This window comes from Anas acuta, chromosome 11 (genome assembly GCF_963932015.1).
Source record: "Anas acuta chromosome 11, bAnaAcu1.1, whole genome shotgun sequence".
Classification (NCBI taxonomy): domain Eukaryota; kingdom Metazoa; phylum Chordata; class Aves; order Anseriformes; family Anatidae; genus Anas; species Anas acuta.
This window is the reverse complement of record NC_088989.1, coordinates 4,271,881-4,292,927: the sequence shown is the minus strand read 5'-3', so window position 1 is coordinate 4,292,927 and position 21,047 is coordinate 4,271,881. Positions and strand designations below refer to the sequence as shown.

At 46.0% G+C, this 21,047-nt stretch overlaps 1 protein-coding gene across 1 annotated transcript in view; it reads right to left on the bottom strand.

Annotated features, from left to right (window-relative positions):
• Positions 1–6,504: 6,504 nt before the first annotated feature.
• Positions 6,505–21,047, bottom strand: part of RYBP (RING1 and YY1 binding protein) — a 42,991-nt gene continuing 28,448 nt past the window's right edge. The window contains exons 3-5 of the mRNA XM_068694182.1: positions 14,463–14,639; positions 14,245–14,343; positions 6,505–10,527 (exon numbers count right to left, since the gene is read on the bottom strand). Of these exons, the coding sequence (XP_068550283.1) occupies positions 10,275–10,527; positions 14,245–14,343; positions 14,463–14,639 (529 nt within the window). The 3' untranslated portion in view covers positions 6,505–10,274. The remainder of the gene's footprint in view (positions 10,528–14,244; positions 14,344–14,462; positions 14,640–21,047) is intronic.

Sequence of the window (21,047 nt, the reverse complement as noted above, 5' to 3'; positions counted from 1 at the left end):
GCTTTCAACATTTCTCTCCCGAGCAGCTACGTGGGCTGAAAGGGGAAGAAATAAGATGTTTTAAGCTGCAGCTTCAGGGCTTTTTTGGAGCAATTCACATGTAGCTGCTCCCCTGAGCAGCACCCTGAGGGTGAGCAGCATCTTTGCACCCCCCCTGAGTGGCCCCACAGCTTTGGGGATGCTCGTGGGGACGTGCAGCTGGATGAAGCCCTCCAGAGCCTGCCCCGGCCCCTCCAACCCTTCCTCCTCCTCCAGCCTGGTGCTCAGCGCCGGGCTGTGCTCTGCAGGCTTCCTTCCCCAACGCCCTTTGCTTCGGCCCTCGGCATCCAGACGGATGGAGCCGGGTTTGCTGCACACGTGGCAACCAAATGAAATGGTTTCTTTGGCAACAATAGCGAACGCTCAGAGAAAATTTTGCTTTCTCTCTCCTGTGACTCCAGCAGCCCAGGTAACGCGAAGAAGCCGTCTGACTTAAATTACTGCCTCTGATAGGAATCAGACACGCACTCCAGCATGTCTGCTGCACGCTTCTTTATTTATTTGGGGGCTGATTGATTTAAAGACTCCCCATTGCCCAAGCAGCGGCATGGCACAGTAACTCACTTGATCTCTGATTTATATTTCGTGTTTGAGCAAAGCTGGCTGCTGCTGCCCGGCACAGGACCGTGCTGTGGGTGCCAGCACCGAGCTCAGCTCTGGGGAAGGTGAACACACACAGGAGCACAACCCAGGGCTGCAGGAAAGAGCACGAGGCAAAAACTGCCTTGCAGCACCCAGCTCTGCACGGCCACGTTCCCAAACCAAAGCGATGGTGTTTTGGGGCATTAAGCTTGAGGACTTGAAGCTCTTCAAACCTCAGCGTTGGCCATCCCCATCCCACCACCACGTTCTGCCCCGTGGGGTCGGACACTTCCCACCCAACCCACAGCAGCCCCCCAAGGACCCCCACACTCCCCGGCTGCACCGCGGCACCAAAAATAGCTGGGAGCTGTTTCGATCCTTGCCCCCTTCTTCTTGCAGACATTGTTATGTGGAGCAGAGCTAAGGTCTCTGTTCTCCCTGCTGCCTCCTGCTTGGAAATACCCAACGGGACTGGAGGAGGATAAAAATAGGAGCATTCAATGGAAACACAAGAGAGCTCTTCAGAAGGTGCCATAATCACACGGAGCCCAGTGCTGAGCCCTCCGCCGCAGTGAATAGCACTGCCGGTTGATTTCCTTCAAAGCAGCGTTGAATGAGGTCTTCGCCTGATAATTTAAGGGGATGAAGCCCTTCCTAAGGTTTAGAGGATCTGGGTTTTTCATTTTACATCACCTTCTCTTGGATGCCACAATTAGAGCTGGGGGCCCCCTCCCTGCTCCATCATCAGGGGCCCTTTTCCCCCAAGAGGAATGTTATTTGTGCTGCACAGAAGATTTACCAACTGCCTTTATAGCCCTCCCTGCACTAAATCACACTCCTAATGGATCGCCTGAGGTAAGAGCACCACTGTTTATTGTATTATTTTTTTTTTTAAATCCATTTAATGGCAGGGTCGCACACACCAGAGCTGCTGGGCTGAGCTCTGCCTCCTGCTCGGGCAGAGCAGCTCGGGACGTGCTGCAAGGCCCCCCCCAGGGCCCGTCACTTGCCAAAAATCACGAGGAAAGAGGCCCCTCATCCACAGCCCTTCAGGCAAGGAACTTCTCCGTGGTGGCTGGAGGGCTTGCAAGCCCCACGTACCCTGCTTAGGGCACCAGGATCTGGACAAGAGGGCTCTCTGGATGCCAGCAGTGCCCACAAATGATGCCCCAGCAGCTCCAAACCCGCTCTGTGCAGCACACATCCCCTGCCTGCCCCGGCCCCCTCCCAGCTCCGCGGGCAGGGGAACTCCGGGCGCCTCCCCGTTGTTCCAACTCACCGCCTTTCGCTGACGCTTTTGATTTATGAGGCCTCCTGGCATGTAAATCTGCAGGATTTATAGCTTGGCACGGGAGGGAAGCGCCGCCTGGCATCATTACAGGACGATGGTGAGTGGGTGGATGGGCCCTCAGGGGGGCTGAGGCCGGTGCTGTGCTGGGGGGCAAACGAGGCAAGAAAACAGAGCAAGGGCTGGCACAGTGACCATCAAGGGCGGCCAGCGGGGCTGTCCCCATGCCACAGTGCTGATCCTGTGCTGTGAACCCCGAGGAGAAGGGCTGAACGTGGTGGGAGCAGCATGGAGATGGAGGCAGCCACCACAGGGCACTGCGAGGGCTGCCCCCAAGCCCTGGCACCCGCTGCCATCACAGAGCCTGCAGTGGCTCAGTGTGGTCCTAGCCCTCGGCAAAAGCCAAAACCTTTCACTGTGTGCTGAGATGTGGGGATTTCAGAGGATTCCCACAGATACATGGCATGCAGGATGGGTGAATTAATCGACCCTCCCCGAGAGCAGCAGCATCGCGCCCTGACCAGGCTGTGTCCAGTCACCACGCGCCACCCCTCAGCGGCACGCAGGGTTCCTCCTGACACTAATTTTGTCCTTTTTGGATCAGAAAGAAATGAATTTAACCAAGAATTGTGTTTTTCTTACTCAATTTTACAAGCCACCCTGGGAATCAAGGCAGGTGGCGAGCGGGGTGCAGCCCGCCTGCTGCTGAACCCACCCGAAGGACAGACGGGGTGGGTGGGATGTGGGAAACCCCCATCGGGGACAGCCTGGTGAGGGTCGTGCCTGTAAACACACCACCCCATTAACCTGCCACGCAGAGCATCCCTACAGCCCGTTTGAAAACTAATGTATATGATTACACGTAACAGATTATATACATTAGCTATTAGCGTGCAGAGGAAGGTAGAATTAAAACCTCTGTGGCTCCATGCACCGCGCCAAGCTTTAATCTCTCCCAAAATACACACACAAACACCGAAAATTCCTCCTGCAGAGTCCACATCAAGCGCCAGGACTGCATTTCGGGGATGACCAGACACAAGTTTGTTCATTCCTGTTCCTCTCACCTGGGCAGCAATGCACCAGCACACCAGCCTGCTCCTCGCCTCGCGGGTATTTTCTGCCCAAATTCAGCTCCCAGGCTCATTTTCCCCAGCGGTCTCGAGGAGCTTACAGCAGCCACGAGACACCTCGGACCTCCTCCCTCTGCTCCGGCCAGCTCCAGCGGCCGTGGCCAATTAATGCTTCCTAAAAGCTTTTGATGTGCTGTTATCGAGCGCGCGTTACACCGAGAATTTCACGGCGTTTGAGCGAGCGCTCTCAGCATTACACGCCTGGAACGCCCCTGACTCACCTGCTGGCGGCAGGAAAGGAGGAGTGCCAAAGCAGGGAGAGCAGAACAATGCGGATTTTCACACCGTAACTTCCTAGTATTTAACGTGCCAGGTTAAGTCCTTCTCGCAATGATGCTGTAAAGGGAGCTGATCCGGGCGCTGGAACATCCTCTTAAGCTGGACCAGTTTTGACAACTCCAAATGTGAGAAGTTGGGGGAAAAATGGAGGTGTAAGGAAATTGTGAGATTTTCAGGATCCTGGAAAGAATAAAAACTGGCATGGTGGAGACTTGTTTTTCGGTGACAAAGGGGTATTTATCTCTCAATTCCTCACCCAGAGGCGAGCACATCTCATGCCTCAGTGCTTTCCGCACTGCCAGGAGCTGGTCTCCCTGCTCCGGGGACAGCAGTCCCTGTTCGAGGAGTGACAGGGGACATCAGAAAAGATGTGCAAGAGTTGCAGTACAAGAATTACGCTATTAGTTCCTAGCTTCATATTAAATGAAGACCAGAGTTATGTACAGATTGCTCTGCACTATTGCGAGCTTCCACGCTATCCTGGAGGAGTTTTGCGAGTGGGAAAATTGCTGGTGTGACCTGAAAGGCTTTGAGTTCGGGATTTCTGAGGTCGCTGTTTGATGTTACTGGTGATTTCTGAGCGCATCTTGTTCTTTGCCGAGATACGTAAACGAGCCAAAAGAAAACACTGCAGACGCTTCTAAAGTCTTCCTATTAAACAGGTTCAGACAGGATCAGCATTGGCCTCAACCCTGGCTAGAAAAGGGCTGCTTACAGCACCAGGCAGCCCTCCACCACGACCAAACCCAGCAAACCCTCACCGCACCAACCAGCAGCAAAGACAAGGAGCAGGGCTCACCTACCTGAGTACTGAAGAATGGAACTACAGAGAAAAGGAAAGGCAGAGAAACCTGAGGTTTCCCTGTCCTTATTGCTGCTACAAAAGCCACGAACAGACTTGAAGCATTGCAGATCCCACACAAGGAAAATCTGCCAGCCCTGGCATCCCAGCTGTGAAACCCCAGCTGCTGGAGGGCACCTGTCCTCCCTGCAGGGCCCTTTGGGGCCTCCCTGAATAGGGCAGCAGACCTGAATGAAAAAAAAAAAAAAAAAAAAAAAAAAAGTGAAAGATGGTCAACCCAACCATCTGTGAATTTACCTGAATGCCAAGAAAAATAAGGAGATTTACTAAAACCTGAAACAAGACATGCATTAGATGTGAACTCTACCGTTTTGGTGTGAGCGATTTCTTTTTAGGGGTTGATGGGAAAGGAGCACAGCACGAAAGAAGAAAAAAAAAAAAAAGCTCTGCAAAACATGGATTCTTGCATGAAAATTATATACTAGCTTTTTCTTCTTTTTATTTCCTCCCAGTTTGTGAATCACAGGCGAAGTCTCACACCGCTCCCTTTGAAGTACTGGAGCCTCGGGTTTCCACCTACCCAACCACAGAAGCGGGGTGGCAGCAGGCCCTCTGCAAGCCAAGGCACTTGCCTGAAGGCCCAAATTTAGCCACGGAGGAACCACAGCCCCGGCCAGCCGCACAGCGCGGCCTCGCTGCCCTGCCCTGCCGCAGCACCCAGCACCGCGCTGCTGCCAGCAGCACCCCCAGCCCATCCTCACAGCTGGCGTGTGGGTATTAAATAATGAGGATTTTTTTTTTTTTTTGGTGGGTATGTGAAAAAGGAAATTTGGGCAGTAGCTCCGCTGTGCCAAGAGTGATTTCTTCTGATGCTGCTCTTTGAGAGACAGCAAGGAGCTTGCCAGCAGTTGGGCTCCAAGCACAACCCCTGTCTTAAGGGCGCTTTGCTGGCCTGACAGCACTCAGCACTTCCACCCAACCTAACGCCTCAGCACAGTGGGCCAGGAACAGCCATTTGTCACCTCTGCCACAGCTTTCGTAGTGAAACTTCTCGCTTCGGCCCCTGGAAACTCCCACAGTGATGAGCAACAAAGCTGCTGCAGGACGCGGGCCGCTCATCAGATGCTTCGAGAGCAAGCACCGGCCTGCCGTCGCTGCCACAGCGCTCTCCAGACTTTTTTTCATCCCTTATGTAAGGGAGGTAAGCTCAGATTTAAGTTTACATCCCCTACAGGTAGCAACGTAAGCCTTTGGCCACGACACTAAGTTCAGCACGTACCTTAAGGACTTGGTGCCCTCGCTGCCGCAGCCGCCTGCTGCCTTTCCATGGCTCCACGCAGACGTCGTCCCATGATGGGCTGGCCAGACCCGTGCTACCCGAGCCAGTGGCACCAGCACAGCTCAGCCCCAGCCTTGCCCGTGCCATCGCTGCCAGCCCGTGGGGCCAGGAGCCCCCGCTCCTCGTGGCCAGCCCGCTTCTCCGCTCGTTCCTGGCACGGCGAGCCAGCGCTCCTCGGGTCTGTACAACAAGCACTACCTTTCCTGTTTCTTCTTATTCTTGGCACCAAGCGTTTTGACTCGTTTCCAGCTGAGGTTAAAAGCATTTAAGAGTGTGTTTGCATAGTGTGCTTTTTTTTTTTTTTTTTTTTTTTTAAAGCGACCTCTGGTTGTAACAGACACTTCCCCCAGTGCACACGAAAATATCCAGGTTGCTTTTGGTTTAGTAACTGTCTCTTATTCCTTCAGGGCTGGAGGGGGGGAGAAATGACAGCACCCACACCTCTGCAGTTAAGATATTTTTCTTTGCATTTTACCAATCGCTTGGTTTCTGAATTTCAGCTTCGCATTTGGACTGGCACAGTTACACCAAATGTCTGCCCTCTCAGGTGGGGAAAAATCAAACACCAACTAGAAGGGAGCACAGCAATTTCCATCAAGCTTGCTTCCTAGCAGAGGAAAAAAAATGCTTACAAAATACCTGCATTTTTATGTCACAAAAAATATAATTAGGCCCTCAATTAAGTTCTATTAATTTTACTCGTGGGAGTTTGTTAGCACAAGACACCAGAAGGAACTCCCAAGGGCTCTCACTAAGATCTGCACTGCGCTTCTGCAGCCACAGAAAGGGGAAAAATGATTACTTCATGGTAAGAGAACCCAAATTCTGCAGACACCCACCATGAGCTTTCCTTGTACCAGCAGTCCCGGGGAACAACACGGACGTACTGACATGCCTGAAGCTTTCCACGTGTGCAACCGTGTCTGCAGAACTGGGGTGCTCGGGGACGGCTCACAGGCAAGATGTACGGAGAGACAAAGTGCTTCAGCAGGACTCCACTGGCCCTGAATGCTGGCATCTCCCAAAAAAGAGAGCTTTCAGGTTTAATTAAATTTTACTATTTTATTTGTGAAAAAACTACAAGCAGAATTCATAAATAGACATTTCTATTTAAAGCAGGAAAATGATAAAGTGGCTTCTAATAACAGTCGTGCACATGCCAGTAACAGGAATATATTAACATCTTTTATTTGCTAGACAAAGAGCAGTGTCCAATATAAATTTCCCGAAAACATTTAAGACCTGTGAATTTCTGACCAGTTCACAAAACCACCATTGACACTTTAGCATGAAGATTAAAACAAACCTAACAGGACTGTCAGCTCTAAAGACTTTACAGAGCGGAAAAACTTTCAAAAGCGTTATACAAGCTGTCTTTCTGGGCAAATGAAAAATATAGCTCGTATAATACATTAACATAAAAATCCACAAGATAAGATTATGTTTTGACATACTTAAACAAGCATTCTATATTTGTCTCCAACAAACAAAGCTAAGGAAATAATGTAACCATCTTTACACAGTAAATTAAGGTTACAAGTCATACACAAGAACAGAACTGCTTGCGCATTAAAAACTGTTCAGCTCCATTGTCATACTCTAAATGTTGGCTCTTAAAACCAGTCGGTTACATACAAGCAAAGGTTATTATATAGTCAGCAATTAATAAATTTTCAATAATTTAAGTTTATGGTAGAGCTTAAAAAAGTAGACTGAGAATGATCTTGGTAAGGCAGGTGAAGACGTCTCAGTGGAAATAAACTCGCGGAAGCTACTGCCATGTTTTAGATCTGTCCAATTCGAAACGAGCAAAGTGTTCCAATTAAAATAAATAGCCTGGTTGTGTAAAATGCCTTTTTTTTATTTATTTCTCCTTTGCATAACTATGTCAAACTGAGCAAGTCAGGCAAGCTGTGTTGGTGTATGTGTGTGTCTGTGTAAAAGTTGAAACTTAGCGAACATAACACTGTGCTTTACTTACCTGCTTTCCGTGCCACTGAATACCAAGAGCCTGGTCCTTCCTCTATACTAGTGTTTTTGTTGGCTTGGTTGGCTTTAAACATGCTCCCCAACAACAGCAGGATAACGTGCGAAGGGAATCCCATTTCCAGACACATGCCTTGGGGGTGCTAACTTCAGAAACCAAGTGTAAAAGCAAATGCTATCCTCCAAATCCACAACACAACAGCTACGAATGAGGCCGGGTAAGTTCAACGCTTAGCTAGCAATTTCTACTAAATGCAGAATTACAGGTCACTTGTTCCAAAGAAATTTTCCCACTTATGTATAGTAAGCTACTTTATCAAGGAGGCACACCCAAAGAAACAGATTTCACTGACTTAATCAGTAGCCTATGAGTAGCTGGTTACTGCGTTAAAGCTTTTTCAACTAATCTACAGGTCCATTCACTTTAAAAAGAAGCGATTTCCTGGTACACACAATGCTTTTTTTTTTTTTTTTTTTGCACAAATTCCCAGATTCAACAAAGAATGCAAGCACGTGTTTGACTAAGCACCAGAAAGAGCCCCGCCGAAGGGACTTGCCACTCGCTTACACGCTTTGCTGGATCACGGCCAAAATGCACGCAAGCCTAATCGATAATGGATCATTTATAAAGCAGTGCAAAATATACAAGTTCAGGGGCATCTTCAAAAAATCTCTCTTAAAAAATTATTCCAATACATTTCAGTAAAATAAATAAATATGGCTGACCAGTTTACCCTCCCTGAGACCCTTAAAGGAATAGTAAAAACTGGAAAAGGAATGTCTTTGCAATATCCCACCAATGTTAAAACGTGGATTGAGAAATTCATAGTATTTAAAACTATGTATAATAAATTGTCTTGATGCTCGTAGGAAGCATCTGTTTTCCTTTGGTTCTTTAATAAATACTTCAAAAATGCTTAAAAAGGTACAGACAGCCTATACTGTGAATATAAGCAGAATTAAGTTGGGGTGTCCATATCAACGTATCCGGAATAAAACCGCCACCACAAAGGCATTGCCACTGCACGTGCCTTCGAGCGGAGGTGGTAATGGATTGGTACCTCACAGATTTCTGTCGCTAGTGTGAAAGGAACCTACGTCTGCTACTCAAAACCACACCGATTTTAAAGGAAATTTCAAATCCGTTGCCTCCACAAAGAGAAATCACTCTTGCTAAGCAAATAGTTCACAACACGACAAGCTGGCACGAAGTTGCCAAGAAGTGGCCCTCTATCCTCACACCCAGAAGTTATGCATTTGATGTCAAATAAAGCCACAGCCTCTGTGCCTGAAATTACTGCAGGGCACCCTGGGGCCACTGAACGAAGATGAAAAGCCAAAGAGGTGTTTTATTTTTTTTTTTTTTTTAAAAAAAGGTTTGTTTCACCTCTTCAGACTAGTGTTTTAGCAGGATAATGCATGGAAGGTAAACTGTAAAGCAACACTAACAGGCCAGGAGAAGAAGTTACAGCCTGAACAGCTTCAGAACGCAACCCAAGAGGTACTGGGTGCCAGCAGGAGTTGCACGCATTGCTGGCTCGCCAGCGGGGCAGCTCATCGCTATGTCTGCTCCCCCAGCAGCATGCCCACAGTGTCCTGGTGTGGACAAGCCTAACGTCCTCACCAGGCGACACGCTGCTCAGAGATCACCCCCGGGACAGGGCTGGAATTCAAACAGAACAGCGATGCCGGCAGCACGGACAGGACAGGCGGGAGGGAGCGGACGATGAGCGAGCCGCACACCGCTGGGCGCTGCAAAGCCCACAGCAAACAGCTCCAGTTTTAAAAGTTACCCCAGTCATCGACGCAGGACTGGAAAACTGAGAAAAAAGTCATTAAACCTAAGGATACCGAACTTCTGGGGGGCTGGCTATGCATGACATAGCAGTGCTGATGTTACCGAAACGCGTGAATCCGTGGCGTGCTGGCTCCAGACTAGTTCTAAACACTTACGCTCCAGCTGGACACCAACCTGCAAGCTGTCAAGCTGAGTTACCCTAGTAGAAATACACGTTATCTGGAACAATCTCCTGATTTCAAATCCCAAGGTATTAAAAAAAAAAAAAGTAATCAAAACTGTGTCCAGTACACTTATAGCCATTGCTTAGGGAAGAAATGGGGAAGGAACAAATTGAGAGAATGGGTCCCATCTAGGTTCAAACCTTCAGGAACGCTTTTCACCTAAGACCAGTTCCATTTCAGTTTCAGCACTTTCACAGAAGGGGACTGTCCCAGATCTTTAACTGTTCAATATTTTTTTTTCACTTCACAGTGTTTCAAGCACCAGCGTTTCCATGTATTGGTTTCAAATAACCCTTTATATATATTTATTTATATATATATTTATATATAATTTATATCAAAACTGATAGTACACAGTATAACTGGAAGAAGAACTGAACTTAAAAAGGATATGTTGAGAGAGGATGGAGTTTGTGAATGCAATAAATAAAGCCCCCTTCCCTCCCCACCCACTCCCTATCCCAAAACAAAAAGTTGTAATGTTCATGGAAAATTGTGCACAGCAGATATTATAAAAAAGTAGATTCAGGAGCACATCCAATTATAAATGATTGTTAGGAAAATCATATAAAACAATGGAATACATAAAAGTGTCAAGAGTAATCGTTAGGGTGAGAAATTCCTTGGTGGCCAGATGCCCACGGCAAGCAGAAATTATCCTGGTTGCATCAGTAAGAGGTCGATGTCCAAGAAAGTGTGTGTTCAAGCACAAAAGAGGCTCTCCAGGATCTGAACAGCATGGGCAGGTGGAGTGTTTGAATTTCATACCCTGATTCATAGTTTCCACAACTCCATGTGCAATTTTCAGAAAGATTCATCATTGACTGCCGACATGTCCCCCTTTGGCGTGGAGGAACGGGACGAGCCCTTGTCTGTGCTCTCAGAGCCCGAGCTGCTCTGATTCTGTTGTTCTGATCCTGCACTGGAGGTCACTGTAGAAGACGACGTGGAAGAGGAGCGAGTCTTTTCTTTAAAGTCTGTGATAATTACTGTGACATTTCCCACTGTGACTGCCAGCTGCTGCGCAGTACTTCTGTCCACATTTTTCAGTCTGGGTCTAAAATAAAGGAGAAAACATTTATAAACAGGATAAAAATAAACGAGAAAGGAAGAGTTTGTTACAAAAAACAGCATTCAACAAACTTGGTGACTTCTCCACTCGCCTGCACAGACTGCAACAATCGGGAAGAGCATCTAGGTAGCAGTGAGTGCTGCTCAGCAGAGGACAAAGGTTTGACCTTCTGCTCCCAGCAGCAGCACAGCCTGTGAGGGCTGCAGCAGCACGTTGGATCCCGAGGGGAGGACCTGTCTTGTAGAGCTCAGCAAAAGGTGCTGTGCTATAGACGGTTATCTTTAATCCAGCTCAGCCAGAAAGGAGGACACTAGAACAGAGCCAAGCAGATAGGAGCCAGGGAGACCTAGGGATCTCCTCCCCAAGGGGCAGATGAAAGAATTCTGTTATCTAAATTCCCCATCTCATCATGTGCCCTGATGTTATGAGACAAGGCTGTGACTCCGCAATACAAAACCACATGAAAGCATTTGAACACGGTTCTTTCATTCCCATATTGGAACTCTGCAGCTGCAAACAACACAGGCACTGGGACAACTTGGCTTCTCTTTCAGCTGCTTTGAGCTCATACAAATCAGATGCCCAATCAGGCTATGGATAAAATCGCTCAAAAACATTCCCTCTGGAAACAAGGCTTTTGAAAATAAAATCCAGAACGTGCAATGATATTTCTTGCAGCTAGTTCTTTTTGGTTAGGGGAAAAAAAAAAAGAAAAACACAACAGAAGAGAACACACTGATATTTATAGCTCAGGATTATCTCAGTAATTTGCATGCTGTGCTATCATTCAATTAGTAATGTAGCTAATAAGGGTCTAGACTCTAGGAAGCTGACATTCATGTGCATTTCAGGGGCTGGTCCAAAGCTCTGAAACAACAAGCTCTTGGACACTCCTCCAACTACCAACCAATTCCAAGTCAGCTGCAGCAACTGCTGCAATTTACAGCTTTTGCTCCTAATTAAGGGTCAGACTTAAGCAGTGGAATATTCCCAGTAGGGAAATTAAAAAGGAGAGTCTTTATACTTCAATGAAAAGTAGCTTGCTGAGAACTGCCTTATTTCAAGAGATGGAGGGATGGGTAGCGTACTTGGGGATCAAGCTCCAGCTTTTAAACCTATCTTCTCTTTGTCTACGGAATATTAGGCTAATGCAGCCTAAACAAAACCAGAGGAAATCAAGCTGACTCTGTGTTTGCCCTGTATACTCATTAGCTTGCAGCGTTAAGTTAACAAGAGGGAAGCCCTTAAGAAGCAGCTGTCCAAGTGGTATTCCAGAACTGGACAGAATAGGAGAAATTATTAAGGATGGATGCACAGCTTCAGAAATAAACAACAGTATTTCTGCAAACTTCCTTAGCAAAACAGAATTTACTGCACCAAAAACAGTGTTTTTATGTCTAACCTAGGAAGCTGTTTCAACATATCACACGCACAAGAGGAGCAGCATTTCTAATACACAGAAAATACAATTAAAATGCAACCATGTAATAACAAGTATGGATAAAACTTCCTACTTGAATCTGCCCCTCGGGTCAGAGACTGCTCTTTCCAAAGCAGTACCGGTATTACTGAATTGCAGCAGCGAGACATACGCCCACGTGTATGCGCTGTACGGATGCACTTGTGAGAGCTGGCAAACTTAACACATAACCACAGACTAGATGAAATGATGTCACCGTGTTTGTGGGTAACAAGAAAGGCCGGCCAGCTCAGCAACTTTTGGGGTTTCCATCAGCTTTCGGCTAGTGTCTCAGCAGATCAGCGCTGCCCCCAGAGCACCGGCAGCGGAGGCAGCAGTAAACATTCCCGGAAGCGTAGTACACGTACGTATTTTCCTCCTTAAACTCCGAGTTCCTCTAGGAAACCCGGTTCTTCCTGTAACTTGACTAGGTCATTTGTTTTCTCTTGTACTCTGAACCAGCCAAAGAAATGCCGGCCCAGATACCGGAACAGACCTTACTGCCTCCACCTTTCTGCAGGGCTGAACGTGCATTCCTGCTATTGCTTGTCAGAAGCCATCGCTGATTTAAACACGCTGATGCTTCACATCCTCTTTAATAGCTGAAAAGGTTTATGGCTAAGCTAGAAACGTGTTTCAAAACAATCAAAGAGCACAGGAAGATGCAGAAGGTATTTTTTTTCAGAAACAGGCATGGTAACCAAGAAGTTCAAACAGCAGCCCTTAGAATACAAGTTACCCAAAAAAGCTAGGAAACCTGAGCACAAAAAATAATTGAATAGATAACTTGGAACTCTGTAAAAAAAATCTTGTTCTTTTAAAAGATTCTTGAGAGCACTCTTGAGGGCAGTGAGCTGCAAGAAAAGTTCCACTAAACTAAGCACTTAAAAAGACAGTTTAATAACTGAAGGAAATGATGTATCCCTTAAAAATACTCCAGCTAGTCTTGATACTATTATTAAGGACTAATTAGGAATGACAAAAATCTTGCCGCAAAAGATGGACTAGATGATTCTGCACTAGACAAAGTGACTCCTTTAAGGAGTAAAAACAATTATTTGATGCAATCTATCAATTTAATGTTATCTCATTAGTCAAGTGCATCAAGTCCCCTGCATCCTAAGCCTCAAAGTAAGTACTGTTTTGAAAAAAACAAGACAGAAATATCACTGCAATGAAGCTGTATTTCTATAATCAAATCAGGAATGGACAGTTAAATCTTTGGGGATTGAGGAAGAGTTGGCAGTAGTCACCACAAACAGCTCGGTCTTCCAGTTTAAGCACAGCAAATCTCACAATGCCTTCGCTACATTCCAGTGAATTACTCTGTAAAGGGCAGTCGCTATTACTAAATGTTTTCATGTTATTATTTAAAATCTTCCAAGACAGTTTTCTGCAGTCATGCCTTGCCCATCTTTATGCTAACACAGCAGTGGAAGCAATGTTTTGCATATACTTTATGACTGGTTGCAACTAACAAAAATTGTGCTTCTGTTCACTTAGCTTCCTATAAAACATTATGTGATTACAGAATGGATGCAATTCTTGCGTGTCCCACACTGGGAAAATACCCAGTTGAATTCTGCTTCTTGCAGTTCTGTAAGTTCAAAAACGTAAGGACTGTACTTTGACTCTGAATTTTTGAATTATGAAAAAAGCACAAGACATCACCCTAAAGAAAACAAGCATGGAGCATCAGTGTAGACTGAACAGCTCTCCACAAACAGCTGCTCATTTGAAATAGATAAATACAAAGCCAACCATTCATGCCTTTTGTTGATAGCAAGATTCCAACAAATCTGCTCATGCAGTCTTAACTCCAATATACTCAGAGGATTATCCTGACAATTACAATTATTTAGCTACAGGTAAGGAATTTTTTTTAAAAGCAACCTTTGTTACTGCTACCAAATGACAGTATGAATTTGATAAAGACCACTATGATTGCTGGTGAATTCTGCCCAGTGTATTTTACAGCCAAGAGGCATTACTGCCCGGTTGACACATGATTATTTAAGCAGAAAAACGGGAACCGAGTGGCTAATAGAATGAGTATTTCAAATGCCTGAATCTGTCCTCACCAGAAGGGTGGCTGAATGCTTACTGCACGCATACAAGACTCATAGCCACTGGTGGCATCGTCATACTGTCAGACTGTACTCTGCCAGTCCACCAAAAAAAAGCAGTGTCTGCTATTTATACAATTCTCAAATATTAAGAGCTTAATTTTTCTATAAAGTTACCTTGAAGTGTGATTTGAGTCACTCGTCTTTGTTGTAGTATTCCCAGATTGTATACTATTCGCTTCGCTAGGAGGATCTTTCACAATATCCGACTTTGGTCTGTAAAATCGGAGGGAGGAGGGGAGATCATGATGTTAGTTAAATTAACTTTTAACTTAATTAATCAATGCACGGTACTGAAGTCACACCACACGCAATAGAGCATCATTGAAACTTACTTAGTCTTCTTGTTAGTGTTCTTCTTTGTAACACTTGGACTAATTTCCTTCTCTTTGTCAGGCTTTTCTTTGTCTTGTTTTTCCACCTTTTCCTTCTTCTCCTTCTTAGGTGGTGGTGGGGTTGCATATTGCTGGGCAACTTGTTGTGCCACCAACTGAGAGTTTATCCTAGGTTTTCTACAATGATAATAAAGAGATCTGTAGTCAGAATTCATACAGCAAAGACCACTTCACAAAAAGCATCTATTTCAGCAACGGGGGAAGAATACTTCACTACTGACATACCACATGGACGCACTTATTTAATGTTGAGTACTACTGTTGCTACCAAACAAGACGTAAGTTTTCAAATTAAAACATTGGTTTCCTTAGTATTTTCCAACTTAATTTCTCAAATGAGTTTCGAAGTTTGCTGACGCAGCGAACAGCACATGTAACAAAGAACAAGAGAAGGTAACTGAGATGACTTTGTTCCAAACACTGGGACTGAAATTCACTGGAAAGAACACAGAAAACAAACAGGCATTCAGTACTCCATCGGCAGAAAGGCTGTGCCAGCCTCCGACACACTGTCCTCATACAATTGTCTGAAGTCCCTGAATGGTGCTCAGTGCTACGCACGCTGTATGTTCAGACTGGAAAAGCAGCAGAAGAGAGTCAGGCATTTGAAGAGCACACCGAGATTCCCAACAGGCCGATTAACACAGCAAGGGGCAGGAGAACATGCCAGCATGGCTTTTTGCTGCCAGAGCACGGGGCAGGCCAAGGTAAGGCGAGGGAAGCGACTGACTTGTGCTGGGACCCCCAGCAGCAGGCTCCAGTTTGAGGGAGCTGAGTTCAAGGGCAGTGCACGGCCCAAGTAATGCCTAAGAATAAAACTCAGAGGTTGGAGTCAAAGAGAAAAGGGAAAGAGGTAAGCACAGCTGTCTTTCAAAGGGCATTTCAAATTATGATTAATACAGAAAAATGCCTTAGCATGCAAGGAGAACCTGGTGCTCACGCAGTCTCTCAGATTTATGCCTTCGTCTCTTCTGCATTCCTCATCCAGACTTTCAGCTCCTCTCGGCTTAACAACTTGAAGTCTCACCCTCGTGGCCCGGCACATCACAAAGCAGTTTATTCTCCGAACACTCTGATTGCCGGTGATGGATGAACCTGCCAGAGGGATCTAACGCCCCCTGCACCATCCACACAGCATAGGAGGGGAAGAAGGCCGGGTTATCAGCTCCATCCGTCCTCAATTATGAGCCGCACGCTAATTGCGGCAGTTGTCCGTACCTGCCCACAGCTGTTAGCGGGGTACAAACACAACTCAGGTTTCCTGCATAGGTCAGACGTTAACACCTTGTGAATGAGAGCCCTTAAGGGGCAGCACACAACCACCAGGAATGTCAGGGAATCACAGGGCTCGAGGCCAGCCCTGCTGGTGCCACCAGTGGGAGCGCCAAGGCCGCGGCCGCCGCCACCACCAGGCCTCGCTGAGGCACCCGTGCGGCCTGAGTTTGACCACGCCGCAGTGCCTGCCATGACTGCTGCTGAAACACGCACCCCGAAGCGCTGAACCCTGTTAGTCTGATCATCACCTACTTCATTAGTGCTGCACTGCTGATTACCCGGCTCTCCAAAATGTCATCCTTTGGCCCTGCTCAGTGTTAGCGAGCATGAAACCCGCGGCAGCTCCACACGCCCTGAGCGCTGGTGGCTGCTGCCCCTGGGGACAAGGAGCTCCGGTAAACCTGCTCCTGCAAGAAGCACTGGTACCCTCCAGAACTACCCCCCGTGCTTTAACTACACGTTCAGAGCCCTTCTTAAGGAGCTATGCAGTGTTTTTGTCTTTAAACAAACATACAAAACACGAATTGCTCAAATGTAGCATCTGCGTTTAGAGAGAAATGCAGACAGTGGGACTCTAGTCCTACCTTCCTGTCACAGAAAAATCCCAATTCCGAATACACCTCTCTTGATGTTTTTCTGTACAAGGGTATGAAGAGGCTCGTAACTGAAGCCGTATATACCTAGATATTTGATTTCACTACCACAGGTTATCATCAAGTCCACAGGTTGGAATCAGGCCACTAATCTATCTCAGCAACACTGGCATTTGGATTTTTCACCCAATACAGAAACTAAAATACATTTTATGCAACAATCCACATGTATTTCCAAGTGATGAAACAAAGAAGATTTGGACTACAGCCTTAGATAACTATGATCCTGAGAAGATCCTGAAAAGCTCTGCAGATCAGATCAAGCAGTCACCTGTTCCACCGAATATTTTACAGAACAGTGAAGGTATTTAGCATCCTTGCATTTAAAACCCTGGTATACAGCAACTTCTGTCTGGGTGACTGTGAATAAACACGTAAGAGTAAGCATTTGGGTTATACAGAAGAGATTTTCAGATTGATGCGAGCACAATAAAAGCTGCAGCAGCTTGGCTAAAGCAACCTGTTGACCTGCTGCTCTTCCAGGAATGGTGGAGCTGTGAAACCTTTCCTTGCCAGCAGCAAATACTATAAAAAAAAAAAAAAAAAAAAAAAAGGGATGTTCACACACTGTTTCCCGATCTTCATTTCCCATATCTTAAAAAATAAAGTAAAAAAAGTGTCAAGAAACCTTCAAAGGAAGGGCAGATACTATCTCCCTACGTGATTAACCTCACTGCTTGAAGCTGCCTCCTCTGCCCAGACTTACAGTTATTTGCTGTTTACACAGCCAGTTAAATCAGAAACTCGAGCTGTTCATGGGAAATCCCAATTCAAGAATCTGAGAGCACCTTCAAAGTCTTTCTGCTGTGCCTGGTTGTGATGTTATTTCCAAACCTTATTTCTAACCTTAACGGCTACCAACATGCATTTGGTGTTGAAGGAGCACTGCACGGCTTGAATAAAGATGTGAATTTTAAAATGGAAACTTATCAACTAGAAGAAAACTACAATAATCACACCGTATTTCCCCAGGGAAGGTTACGTATTAAAAAAGAAAAAGCTTCCTGCAGAGCCGCCTCCCTCCATGACCTCCCACTCCTTATCTGTGGGTCTGACAGCACACTCCATTTATTAAGTTTTATCATTTTCTGGCCAGCCACTGACACAACTAGCACAACTTCTCCAAAAAACGCATTTGCATACTCCTCCTTACGCTCTCCCCTGCTCGCTGCTACGAGCAGACGTGAAAGCGAAAGCCCCGCGGGCGGGAGGCGCGTGCCCAAGGAGAGGGGGCCCGGCGGCGCTGGGGGTATCTTCTGCACCCAGCCAAAAAGCTGCCAGTGAACATGCTTCAGGATCCAAGGAACAGGTTTTTTTGTTGGTTTTGTTTGGTTTAAATAATGCAGCTGCCCAAGTGGCTTTCCAATTCATTTGGCCCCATTTCACTCACGCTAGCAGCAAGCTCAGGAAGGCTCAAGAACAGGTCCGCTAAGCAACTGGCATAAGAATAATAATAATAATTGGAGTCATAAAATCCTCAGAGGCAGGCCCACACTCCTGCTACAGCCAGCACACACTGGTTACAAGCCCTTTACGAAAAAGCCAAGCAAAGCAAGTCCAACAGCACATTTCACCACCGCGAGCTATAACCATAGTAACCACAATCGAGCGAAATATCTGCGATATCCAAGCCTTGCTCCAAGTCTCCCTGCCCACCAAAACCACACGGCGAGGGCTGGCACCGATGTCACCTCGGCTCCCCAGCACAGGTCACGGCTCCCCAGGCACAACCAGGTGGCACTGGTGGCACTGGGCAGGCTGGTGGCAGCCAGGTGGCACTCACCACCTCACTGCCACCCCTTGCCCGAGGCTGTGAGCTCTCCTCCAGCTTGAGCTGCCTTCCAGAAACAGGAACGGGTATGAATTCAATCAGGGTTCGCAGCGGATACTCGCCGTCTTCCCTTTCAGAGTATGAGCAATAAAAAATAAAAATGAAAAAACACAGTGGAGAAACAAGCCTCGTTCTCACGTGGGCTACAATGACTTAGCATCCTTTGGCTTATACCACAGAATTTGAAGTCATAAAACCAGAAGGATCCCTTTTTACTGCTTTTTTCCTCTTTTTTTTTTTTTTTTTTTTTTTTTGAGCAGTACAATGTGGCTGAGTCTCTCTGCCCCTAATTTTGTTCCCATCTGGCACTTTTTTTTTTTTTTTGGCACTCTCCAAAGAGAATGCTTCAACTCAAATAACTTATATTAAAATAATAATGGTGTATCATTCGAGCAGAATAACCTGAACAGAAACTCGAAGCCCCTTCCAAATCTTTTGTAAGACTGAAGAGCCTCAGAAACGCGCATTAACCATTTTTACCCCAAATCTGCCTGTCAGTTTACTCTCTAACATTACAATAATTCATGTAGGCCACAAACACGTTTAGGTGACAGAAATCAAACCCCAGCTCAGGCTCTTCTAAGCCTTCCAACCAGCACTCACACTTCGGGAACATAGTGGAGGGCTTGTTAGTGTTAGGTCAGAGGTTGGACTTGATGATCTTGAGGTCTCTTCCAACCTAACCTAGCCAATTCTGTGATCTCACCGTGCCATTCAGTAGGTCTGACACAAAGCACAGCCAGCAAACCTCAGCTTCCCAAAGCAGCGATGTGAAGAGATGCCATTCTTGGTGCTGCGTTTGGTGCACAAATCCCCACCAAGCGCTGAGTCCCGGTGCTCTGTTCCGTCTTGCAAACACCAAGAGCAGGACAATATGCGTTCTCCCAATTATTGCTCCACACACACACACACCCCAGGGTTTAATCAAGAGCCCAGCCAGAACCAAGGATTTACCAGATTGGCTCAAACCAACAGTTCTTCAGCACAAGCATCTGAAAGAGCTAAGTTTCCTTCTACCTGACATTAAGTAAAGGGAAAATTGTCCAAGCAAAGCCTAATTAAAGCGACAGCCTGGGTAGACTCAGCTGTCACGATCCAGCCCTGATGTGACAAACAAATGAACATTACCCATTTCTTCAGCATCACGTGAAAAAGGTTGTCTTCTCCCACTCCCAAACTAAGAGCAATTAAACTAAATTAAACCGTGCTTTCAAAAGGTGTGTTCAGCCAAATTGTTTCACATTAGTTGAAGTGTTGCACAGCAATTTGCATCACAGGAGCAGGTATTTGCAAAACCCTCCTGATCCTTGCAGCAAGGAAATACTGATACATGTGAAAGCTGAAACATTTTTCTATTTAGAGCGTGATTTCGGCACTTAGGTCCTTACCAAATCTTAATCAACAGACCTGCCCAGAAGTGTTGTGCCTGCACCTACCGATCTGGGACTGTCCCACTAAGTGGCACTGGCAAGGCTGGCTCATGGCAAGCAGAGTAAGCACCAGCCCTTGCGTGAAGGGCTCCCTGCATCTGCTGCTGTGTTCTCAAAATTAAAAAAGGTATTTCTAAGGTTCTGTAAATATCTCCCAGTGCATTTTCTTCCACATCTCGAAGCATGCCTTTACAAACCTGCTTTGGGACTAAGTGCAGAACACCCATGGTCAGCAATTCTGCTGCTTTACGTGCAGCCATCTGCACGCACAGATCCCACCCCACACCTTCAACCTATTAATGTTTACATGGACCTGAACTTACAGAAGGATAAAGGAGGATAAGTTACACTTTTTTTTTTTTCCTCTATGTAACCCTAATTTCTATATCTGTTTGAGATTTCTTGGATCCTGCTTGAGCATATGCAAGCCACTCATCTCCTGGAAGCATCGGAAATCGCAGCTTGCCCCATACCCACAGCAACACCCGCAGACCTTGCGGGACTCCACCAATCCCCAGAAATGTGGATCTAATTAAAATTGCTCTTACTTTCCTGCAACTGTGTTATCAGAAGAATGAAAGTAGCATCAAGTGGGATTTCAGAGTCAAAAGCCTCATGTAACACGAAGTACTGAGGATTTGGATAATTTCATGCTGTTCCAGCTTTGATGCAAGTGGTGATACAGCAGACCTCTGAGAGGCTCTCTGTTTCTTTGAGGAAATCTGTTTCATATGCAGTACAGTGTAAAGTTGAAGTACATGATTATTTTAATAATCCTAGTAACACATGAATATGTCTTTGCTCAAAGGAAAACCAAGACTAGAAGTATTTATGTGAGTATTTATGAAACCATTAGTGCCAGAACAACAGTACAATAAGACTACTTCTGAGAAATACTGTACAGGGAGGTTAGAAACGAACCCATGAATACGTTAACCGGAAAAATAAATCACCTCCTTAAAAGAATTTTACATCCGGAAGACCCCAAACTTTAGAGAAATTAAGCCATAAGCAGGACGGTGAGCACTCATTCTTGTATGCATATTTTCCAGCTCATTTGTGATGACCACGCTGTCCTTTTTAGCAACAAGAAAACAGATGAATGGACAAGCTGTCCTGAGTGCCCAACTGCAGAGCACTACGGAAGCTATACGCATTTATCTGAAGTTCTCTGTGTAATACAAGACCGCAAGACAGCCAGCATTAGAAGGACAAACAACAAGAAATACGGGATTGAGCAATATTTTGTTGAAAGAACAGGATTTTCCTTTAGCACTGATGTACTAATCTTGCACTTTATTTAAAATAGATGTTCCAACATACAGAAGTTAACCTA